Here is a 10,896-nt window from a genome sequence, read left to right on the forward strand (position 1 = left end):
TATGATGCTGTATCAAGGTTTCATCTTCATGTTAACTACACACTCAGTATGCGATCATGGTGACAAACTGTATACAGGCAACAACAACAAAAAATGCCTGCAAAATTATACAAAACCAACTTTGGTACTTCCTCTCACAGCAAGCGTCTCAGGACAATGATTTGCCATGATGGTACACACATTTTGAGAGGCGCTCAAAAGGGAAAAAAGATACCAGAATACGGACTATAGCCCCAGTTTTCCCCTTTATTTCCAGTTCCCCCATTCAGTTCTCATGGATCAGACACTTAATCATAGAGTTTTATTTTAATTTTCAGCTTTTTCAGTTGTGTTTTACTGGCTACATACATGCACATGGTAAATTCACTTGTCATATATTCACCTGTCATGTAACCATAGGGACCCCCACCCCCCGGGAACCCTGTGGATTAAAAAATGGGTGGAGCCCAGCGGGGAACCCCTTTCAGCTGGAGCTGCGCCTTTAAGAAGCAGTCAGTCAGGGCAGTGCATGTTAGTTTTATTCGTCTGTGCACCTTCTGCTCCATCACCAGACGATGTACGCCGGTAACTCGCTACAGCTCAGGACCCGCAGCAGCACCGATGACGCATCTTGAACAGCGACGGTAAAGCAATCGTTGACTTTTTAAAATGGCATTGCAGTCGTTTATCATTGCAAACGGAGCGTAGATCAGAAACTCACACCTATCTGTGGAAAGTGTGATGTAGCGCCGCATTTCGTCCACATCCAGGAGAGAGGCAGGGCGATGCACTGGTGTGATCCTCTCTCTGCCTGCGTTTCCATTTTGTTATAAATTATTAATTTGGCATTTAAAAGGACGCACATTCAATAATCCGCCTGATCTTATTTCTGTTATTTGATGGTGGGCAAGCACGCTTTTATACGTGTAATGTAAACGGCTGTCGTTGTAGCACAGCGGTCTTATTTGTAGAGGGGAATAAAGCGTTACGTAATTATAATGGAGGCATCCTGTTGTCGCCATATGCCGATCGAGGCCAGGAGTCGGATGTTGCACCGCCCAGAGCGATAGGAGAAATATCTGGAATTACTGAAATAAAGACTAAATATATCAAAATAATCTGTAATATATATGTATTTTTTCTAGCTCTCTTTTCCAACTCTGTTTGATGTTGTAATTTTACACATCAGTGATACCTTTTAGATGACGTGGACTGGCCCACCGTGTTGAGAGGGCAGTGCCACTCACTATTGACTCTTGGTTTAAGTAGAAAAACATGAAAGCAAATAAAAAGGTAAAGATTTAAAGATATTTTGGCATAAAAAAAGCTATCACAAACTGGCTGGTGATCCTGGTTATCAGCTTGTATGAGATCTAAAGCTTTTTGTTTTTGTAGATTGTAGAGGATAGGGTGATTAATTGTGGGTGTATTAAAACGTAAGAAACTGAAGTTTGACTTCATGTATGTGACTTTTTTTTTGTCCAGTATCGCGATCGTTCTTGTGTTATTGCCTCTATGACCCTTCTGTGATTGGGAGTAGGACCTATATTCAGATATGTTATGATTTATGCTGTATGAATGAAGATATTGTCAAATGTAAATGCAGGACCTTAAAAATCTCTATAGATGGACATGGACATCATTTCTTTAAATGTACAGCTTGAAAGAGAACTTTGTGTCCAAAGTGGCATTGCACACATAGTATGCATCAGCTGCTTTGTGAAAAATACATATTTAGTCACGAAATGCAAATTGCTTTCTTGCAGGTCCTCTTCATAAGCAGGTAATGGATCCAGTGTGACTGCTGCACCACCAACCTGCCCAGCTGGCCTGCCTAACTCTTTAGCTATGGCAACCTGTCCGAGAGGCTGTGCACCAGCGGTGCGCCTTTGTCAGAAACTGAACCGCCTCAAGACACTAGAAGATGACATGATGGCCACGTCCCTCAAACGCTGCCTCTCCACCCTGGACCTGACGCTGATGGGTGTCGGGGGAATGGTGGGCTCTGGCTTGTATGTTCTGACAGGAACGGTGGCCAAAGACACAGCCGGGCCCGCTGTCATCATATCTTTCGTCTTCGCAGGTATTGCTTCTTTATTGGCTGCCTTTTGCTATGCTGAGTTCGGAGCGCGCATTCCCAAAACGGGATCTGCCTACATGTTTACTTACGTCTCTGTGGGGGAGGTGTGGGCCTTTCTCATCGGCTGGAATGTGATTCTGGAGAACATGATCGGTGGGGCTGCGGTGGCTCGTGCCTGGAGCGGCTATCTAGACTCCATTTTTAACCACGCCATCCAGAATTTCACAGAGACGCACATTATGCAGTGGAACGTTCCCTTCCTCGCGCATTACCCTGACCTGCTCGCAGCAGGAATTCTGGTGGTTGCCTCATTTTTCATTTCCTTTGGCGTCCAAGTGTCCTCTTACCTCAACCACATCTTCTCCACCGTTAGTATGGGGGTTATTGTTTTCATCCTGGTCTTTGGCTTTGTGCTCGCTGAGCCAGCCAATTGGAGCCAGGAGCAAGGGGGCTTTGCACCTTACGGCATGTCGGGAATACTGGCAGGTTCGGCCACATGTTTCTATGCATTTGTGGGCTTTGATGTAATTGCTTCCTCAAGTGAGGAGGCAAAGAATCCACAGAAGGCTGTCCCTATCGCCACTGCTATCTCCCTTGGATTGGCAGCAACAGCCTACATCCTGGTCTCCACAGTGCTTACGCTGATGGTACCCTGGCATACACTGGACCCCAACTCGGCTCTGGCAGATGCCTTTTTCCGCCGTGGTTATAGTTGGGCTGGAATTGTTGTGGCAGTCGGTTCCATATGTGGTGAGTTTGATTTAAATACATTATGTTTATCAGCTGTATTGATTTATCAGTGCCATATTTTGACTTGTGTCCTCTTTGTTCCACTTTCTAGCCATGAACACTGTGCTGCTCTGTAATCTCTTCTCCCTCCCTCGGATTGTGTATGCCATGGCAGAGGACGGATTGTTCTTCTCCATTTTTGCAAGAGTCAATCCCATCACCAAGGTTCCTGTTAATGCTATTCTGGTGTTTGGAATCCTCATGGCCACCATGGCTCTCAGCTTTGACCTGGAGGCCTTGGTTCAGTTCTTGTCCATCGGGACTCTCCTGGCTTACACCTTCGTGGCAGCGAGTGTTATCGTGCTGCGCTTCCAGCCTGAGAAAACCAGCTCAAAGGGAACGCCTTCTACATCTCCCAACCCCAACAACGAGCCTTCCCCTGTCCCCTTGGAATCTCAGACCATATCTGAGGACAGCGAGGAGCCAAAGCAGTACGAGTCCTTCTCAGACAAACTCCAGTTGGTAGAAAGGCAGAAGCAAAAAGAGAGGCGTGGCGTGGGGCAGCTGAAGGCGTGCTGGGAGCCGTACCTGGACAGGCTGCTGGGGGACTGTGAGCCGGGTGAGGTGGTGGCCTTCTGTGTGCTGACTTTGATAGTGAGCTCGGTGTCCCTCTGTGCTGTGCTAGAATTTGGAAGGAAACAGCTGCAGCTGCCGTTGTGGAGCTTCACAATGCTTCTGGTGATTTTTAGCTTAGCCTACATTCTCAGCCTTGCTATTATATGGGTCCATGAGCCACAAAGAAACAACAAAACATTCCAGGTGAGCTTTTACAGACATTTTCAAGTCTATATTAAAAAGAAGGAAAAACTGTACTACTTAGAGACTGACAGAATGTTTATTTTTATAAAGGTACCTCTGGTTCCATTGACTCCAGGTGCCAGTATCCTCTTTAATGTATTCCTCATGATGAAGCTCAGCCTTCTAACCTGGATTCGATTCACTGTGTGGATTGCCATAGGTAAGAGGAAATCAGAACTTATGCAGAAAATATTGGGGCCACTAAAAGATTTCAGTATATTCCTCCAAAAATATATATTTTTGCCCAACTTAATTGATGGGCAGATAGATTTACTTTTACACAGCCTGCTCATGCAACTATCTATCCGCACAAACACTGGCCGTCTGTGTTATCTCAGGAAGTAGTTTGAATACGCTACCATAAAACATCTGCCTTTTGTTTCACGTGAACTTAATGCAACCTACATAAGTGTTACAATAAAAGGCTGGTAATAAAAGAAAAAGCAGAAAAACCTTTCATTATCAGTCCTCTGCGGATGTAGGTACTGGTCAAACAGCTTTTTAATGTCCCGTCTGTCAGTGGGAATCACTTGGGAAGCGTAATTAGCTGTATTAGCTTAAGGCTTCTCTGGGCCACTAAACTGTTTAAACTTCCCTGTCACACTGTTGCAAGTTAACAAGATACACACTTGTGGAATATTACTGTTGACAGGGCTTCTGGCTAAATTCTCACTCCCTTGAGGAAGGAATGGATACTTATCTCCCATAGTGTAATAATGGAGTGTGATTTTTTTTTTTTTTAAATTTAACTCAAAAGTACTCTTTTGCTAAAGTAATATTAATAATATTAGGCTATTTAGATCAATACTGGTTCACTGTTTGAACTATTACATCAGAGGAAAAGCAGACTGGCAGAAATCAACTTTCCATTCTGCTCCCTTTGCTTACAGTGGGGGAAATACTTATTTGAACCCCTGCAGAATTTCTAAGTTTGATCACTTAAACAGTATCCCATTTTTATGCTTTGATTTTAATGGAGAGGGTAAGAATATCAACCAGAAATCCAGAAAAAAAAAGCACATTACACAAAACTTATAAATTGATTTGTGTGTCATTGCGTGTTATACAAAGTTAGACAAAAATTCAACCCTGTGCAGTTGTCTAAAAGAAAGATTTAGCTACAGAGACTGTCCCAGGCTGTAAACACGATCTTTTTGGCTGTTAATCATAGGTCTCTAAGGAGATTGGCTTACTTTTGGAGCTAGCCTCAAGTGGCCATTTGAGAAACTGCAGTTCTTGACATTTCTGAACTGGCCTCATTTTTCACACTCAGAAGTTGCAAGTGCATTAAAAACTAAGTGAAAGCTGCCCCTCAAAACTAATAATAGTTGCATTAACTTTAACTCTGTGTGGTGTTAACCGCTCATTAGCGATTGTTAGCAATGCTAACCCTTCTATGTGACCGAATGATTGTAAACTTTTATACAGCTATACAGTAAACTTTCAGATCTTTTATACAGTCACTGATGTGACGACGTTGAATGTAACAACCTGCAGGCTTTGCATTTGAGCGTACATTAGCATGCTGACTGTAGTATTCGTCTTAAAATGCCATCTAAGATGGACGATAACTACAATATCAGTTCATTTGAAAATTGTAACGTCACTTCTAATATATTAGCTACACTTAAGTAGATTAAATAATAAATTTCCATCATACATACACCTTCATCTTCTGCATCAAACACACGCACAAAAAAAGAAGCATTTTGTAGCCGTGTGCTGTTATGTAGAGTCAAATTCTTGCTCTAGCCAGTTTTCCATCTTGTCTCTCGCGCAGGTCTTTTTGTGTATTTCGGTTACGGGATCTGGCACAGCAAGGAGGGAATACGGGAGCTGCAGCCCAAAGACATGGCCGCACGCTATGTGGTGCTACCCAGCGGCAGCCTGGTAGAGACAGTGCAGTCCGTTCAGCCCGATAGTGAGCTGGACACCTCAGCGCACCACATCGACGGCCCCGCTGCCTCAGCAGCCGAGGAGTGCAACAGAAAGAGATAATGTGTGACCAGTCGTAATCATTAAAACTGCCCGGTGTGTTGTCGCCCAGTCATATGCTGTACTATAACTAGTGTACTATCTGCATCTCACTCCCTTTAGCACGTGACAGGCTATACTCGTTGCGCTGCAAATGTATGCACACCACAGTCTGGGGGATGCACTCCTTCTGTCTTATTGTGAAGCCTATTTGTATATCTTGTAATATTCAAATGTACAGTAGAGAGCTTTATTACTGTCCTGTAAACATTAAGCATCAAAGTTGTGTTACATGCCCTAAGACCAGCTCTTTTCTTGCAACCTTGCCAGTTTGTCAGATTCCACATGGTTGTACGTTATATATGGTGCTTTCTTTGTGACAAACAGTGAAAGTTTTTTTTTTTTTTAATGTTACCACAGCTGTGGAGCTGCAAAACCAATATCTCCTCTTTTTGCTAACGAAGTGGAATATCATTTAATTCAGTTAATGCATTGTTTCCTGTTTGTTGTAATTTGAACAGAGAAAAGCACAGAGTTCAGTTTTTTCCTTTATCAGATTGAGATTCTTCTCCCCAGAGCTGGCTTTTGCTATTTGGTAATATATATTCCCCAAGTATTTTTCTTTAGGACAAAGTATTTAATCCTATAATATAAGTAATACTCTATGTATTTATTTTTCAATTTTTACTAGTTATACTCTTCTTTTACACATTAGCTTAGCCATTCTTGTCTCTGTTATTTTTGTGTGCCACTCATAAATTTTGCATGTACTTCTATTGGTCTATAATCAGTAATTAGGTGGTTGAACACTTCAGTTGTTCTGTTAAATCTCCTAAATCTCATCCCATGACCCACTTCTTTCTTTCATGTCACCGATCTTGCACTCTCAGTCTTTTTCTCATCCACCTTGTAGTCAGCAGCCCCTTTCACTTCTCCCCCTGTCAGCATGAGATTATGTAACAAAGCACGGCGATTGTTGAGACAAGCTGGGAAAATGTTGATAAATGAATATCAGTGGAAACCTATCAAACGGGAGTCTTCACACACAAATACTGCAGTCACTGGTCGTTACGTTAAACTGGGATCTGCACCGCTCCCCTGAGGGCCTCCATAATCCCAGCAGATTTACTGCGGTCCCTGTCGCCAGTCTGCAGCTTGACCTAGATTAGGGAAAGGCGCATCTGTGAGAGCGCTCATATCAGATGGATAGCATTCCCACAGTTTACACTTGTGTCAATAACTGAATTTAAATGAGCTTTTATTTCTCAATCACATATGTTACTCTGTGTATTAAAAACAAGTTTATTCTGATTTTATTCTTCTCAGTTTATGTTTGCATGTGTTACACAAGAAACCAATGGCCTTAAACATGTTGTAGTCAATGTGTACTGATGTCCAAAGCGAAAACACTCAGTCTGAATGGTTCAGTTATTTATTTGTCTGATGGAGAGAAACTGTTATACTGCACACCATGCTTTGAATTATTAAACCAAAACACAAACATAGGAAAGAATGTACACTATTAGGCATTTGGCATAGTTTTAAAAAAGGAGTCAGGTTCAAGAGAATTTTGTACAACTTTGCACAGTTTGCAATCTACTGTCTTGTAATTTTGTGTCACAGTTCTGCTTTTAATGTCAAGCCGGTAATAGATATTCATACTGTGGTGCTTTTTTAAGCTGAACGTTCTCACACCCTTTTCTCTGTCTTTTTTGTGCCAGCAAGCACAGTTATAAATGGTCCAAATCTTTTCTTACTTCTGAGTAGTATTGTACTCTGTTCTCTGCACAAGTCTCAAATCTTCTTCTTATCAAGTCTGTTGTGGTGAATGTCTATGTAAAATGCAAAAGACTAAAAAATAAATGTTTTGAAGCAGCATTTACAAAAAAAAATACTGTGCAGAGTTTGATTTCAGGCGCTGTCTCTTAGAGAATCACATCCATGTAGTATTCACATCCTTTTGTTGTTTATAATAATCATAATAATACATTTTATTTGTGCCTGCCTTTCTAAAACCCAAGGTCACAATACAGAGCATAAAAGATAAACAGTAAAAGGATAAAATAACAGGTATTAGACAACAATTGGAGTCAATGTTAAAAAAGAGTAGGCTAGTTTCAACAGATGGTCTAAACATAAACATCTATTCAGGGTTTTGAGTTTTGACTTGAATAAGAGAAGAGAGCCAGTATTCCTGATATCAAGAGGATGTGAATTCCAAAGTCGGGAAGCAGAGTGGCTGAAATCTCTGTTCCCCATAGTGGTGAAACAGGCAGAGGGAACAATAAGGTGAATGGCGGATGGAGACCTAAGGGAACGAGAGGGGCCAGGTTATGGATACATTTGAAAGTGAGAAGCAATATTTAGAAAGAGAATCTACAGGCAGCCAGTGAAGCTGTCGAAGAACAGGGTTGATGTGCTCTCTGGATGGTGTGCGAGTTATAATCCGGGCTGCAGAATTCTGGAGGAGTTGGAGTTTGTGAAGAGATTTGTTAGGGACACCAAAGAGAAGAGAATTCCAGTAATCAACTCGAGAAGTGACAAGGCCATGGACAAGGACAGCAGCAGCATGTGGGGTGAGGAAAGGACGGAGACGATTGATGTTGCGTAAGTGGAAGTAAGTGGACTGGGTGATGTGATTAATAAGAGACTGAAAGGACAAAGTGCTGTCAAGGTACTTGTGGAAGAGTTGTCAATATTAATGGAAAACTTGTGGGATTTGGTTAGAGTGGAAGCTGTGCTGATGAGTGGATCTTCAGTTTTATTACTATTGAGTTTGAGAAAATTGATGGAGAATCATGATTTAACCTCCATGAGGCAGTCACAAAGTGAGATGGGTGGAAGGGTGAAATTGGGTTTGGAAGAAATATACAGTTGAGTGTCATCTGCGCAGCAGTGAAAGTTAATATTGTATTTCCGAAATATGTGACAGAGTGGAAGCATGTAAATAATCAATAAAAGAGGCCCCAATACCGAACCCTGGGGCACGCCAGCAGAAACAGGAAATTAACTTGAAGAGTGAGATTTAGGTTGAATGAACTGAGTGTGCGCTGAGAGATCTGAGGTGAACCAGGCAAGTGGGGTATGACTAATGCCAATGGATGCTTGTGTCCAGCCAAAAGCACAAGATAAGAACTAGAATTACATATATAAGCAATACTGACATGATTGTTCATGAAATGGAGGAAAAATGAACACACAAACAATTTTGGGAAGAACCTAAGCCTACAAATGGTTTCTAACTATGCTACGGTGGGGAATAAATGTCAAAGTAACATTCAGTTCAATTGAATTTTATTTATATTGTGCTAAATCACAACAGTCACCTCATGGATATTTATATTGTAAGGTAAAAACCTTACTATAATACATACAAAACCCCACCAGACAATCCCTTGGCAACAGTGGGAAAGCAAAGCTGCCTTTTGGCAGGAAGAAACCTCCTGCAGAACCAGACTCAGGGAGAGGCAGCCATCTGTCACAAACAGTTGAAGGGGAGGGGAAGCAGACAGGACATCCACATCACAACCACAAAATTGTGATATGTGATGGATTTCTCTGAATCAGAAACCATTGTTTCCATAATATGCCAAAATCATGTATCACCCCATGTGTTTATGCAGAAATGGTGTAAAGGATGGCTGATCTTAAGTCATTTTAAGTGATTTCACTTGCTTGCTTTAATGCTACAAGCTAAGCAACTTGAGCTGAATAGTGACATGACAATAAGCCTAATACTAAGATGTTCTGTGATCACTGCATAGCCTACTTGATTTTAATTGGTGTCTGGGTTGTGCGATGCCGAATTACTCACAAAGATCTTCAGATTAGAGTTGCCAGGAGTGCATCCTGTGGGTCAGGTCTGGGTTAACAGATTCCAGAAATGGCTGCAATAAAATCATGTGGTTCACCATCTGCTGCTGTGGGGAGAAGTGATGCTGGGTTCAAAACAGTAGTATCTTTTAACTGTGACATTTGGCATTTTTCAATAATACAAAGTCATATCGGAACCAACAACAGCTAGTAAATGAATGCCTCACAAGCTTGGAGGTAGATGAAGACCTGCTGGTTTTTGTCATTCTCCACATTCCTGCAACAAAACATGTACCCTTTTTGTCCACTGTCTGGCTGAATTGGTTATCAGGACAGGGAAATCCTAAAGTAGGTGCAAATGAATTGAATCGCTTCCTAATGTAGGGACTCGTGCACTCATTTTAGCCATGGCCCTAAATCTTGCCAATTGTTTTGTTCAGCTTTTGAAAGACAAATGTGTGTGTGCAAATCTGCGTCATATTTAACCATCTGCAACATTCTGTTCACTTGTGTTATAATCAAGCCATCTTTCCCAGACATAATGGCAGTCAACTAGTTTTAATGTCAAATCTTAACCTAACAAGTTGACAGGACAACATGATGACAACACAAATGCGTGTTTAAAAGATCCATATAAAAGATCAGTGTCTTCATATTGTAAATATCTTGTGTTGTTCAATCATTAGAAAGCATCTTACAGTTTTTATATACTGTACTAACCACTAAGTTCATTGACTGGTGACTAATTGGTAGCACCAGGTCAAGGTTTACCTTTAATTAATATAATTTTTCATCCCTGCTTGTTAACACCTTCTCTCTCTGATTCTTGCTTGGTCCTGTCAAAATAAAATAATCTCCTCAATCTGCATTAAATGACATATACTACTTTTCTTTTAAGTCATTTCTTCCTTTTCACCATCTTCCCACTTTTTTTGGATTATTTTATCTTAGATTGAAATACAGAGTTTTTGGAAATGCAGTGTATCCACAAATTTTATTGGTGCAATATTTCACCATGTTTGTTTTTCATAAATTGCACATTTGGATTATTTTAGGTTATACTTAACTTGAGCCAGTTTTCTGTTTTGGACTTTGAGCTTCCCATATTAGTTCCTGGAGGCTCACTTTGAATCTCAGAGACCCAATCGCTAGATTCTCAATGACAGCCAATGTCTATTGTTAATTCAGCCCCAGGAAGTCGTCACTTATGGAACCAACAATAACCGGAGTCTGCCTGTGGCGATCAGCTCAAGCCAACTGTGTTTACCAACTTTTCCCTGAATGGTGGACCGTCTTACCAAACACAGAGAAATTTCAAATTCCTTAAATTAAATAACCCATGTAAGATAAGATAAGATAAGATAACTCTTTATTGTCATTGCACAGTCATACATAGTACAATAGTACAATGAAATTGGAAAACTGTCCTACGTCGGCACTACATATAACACAACACGAAAATT

General features: G+C 41.2%; 1 protein-coding gene across 1 annotated transcript; it reads left to right on the top strand.

Moving 5' to 3' along the window:
- Nucleotides 1–458: 458 nt before the first annotated feature.
- On the top strand, nt 459–7,512 carry slc7a4 (solute carrier family 7 member 4). The gene is made up of 5 exons (XM_003445617.5): nt 459–623; nt 1,746–2,809; nt 2,901–3,607; nt 3,698–3,806; nt 5,427–7,512. The coding sequence occupies exons 2-5, from the start codon at nt 1,828–1,830 to the stop codon at nt 5,642–5,644; spliced, it is 2,016 nt and encodes a 671-aa protein (XP_003445665.1). The 5' UTR covers nt 459–623; nt 1,746–1,827; the 3' UTR covers nt 5,645–7,512.
- The last annotated feature ends 3,384 nt before the right edge of the window (nt 7,513–10,896 follow it).

The sequence above is a fragment of the Oreochromis niloticus genome, linkage group LG12, assembly GCF_001858045.2.
Source record: "Oreochromis niloticus isolate F11D_XX linkage group LG12, O_niloticus_UMD_NMBU, whole genome shotgun sequence".
Classification (NCBI taxonomy): domain Eukaryota; kingdom Metazoa; phylum Chordata; class Actinopteri; order Cichliformes; family Cichlidae; genus Oreochromis; species Oreochromis niloticus.

What these genes read in the sequence shown, in the direction of transcription:
- slc7a4 (XM_003445617.5), top strand. Translation starts at nt 1,828, where the DNA reads ATGGCAACCTGTCCGAGAGGCTGTGCACCAGCGGTGCGCCTTTGTCAG. An exon ending in GGCAGTCGGTTCCATATGTG is followed by an intron (nt 2,810 to 2,900) that starts GTGAGTTTGATT and finishes TCCACTTTCTAG; the next exon opens with CCATGAACACTGTGCTGCTC. An exon ending in GAAACAACAAAACATTCCAG is followed by an intron (nt 3,608 to 3,697) that starts GTGAGCTTTTAC and finishes ATTTTTATAAAG; the next exon opens with GTACCTCTGGTTCCATTGAC.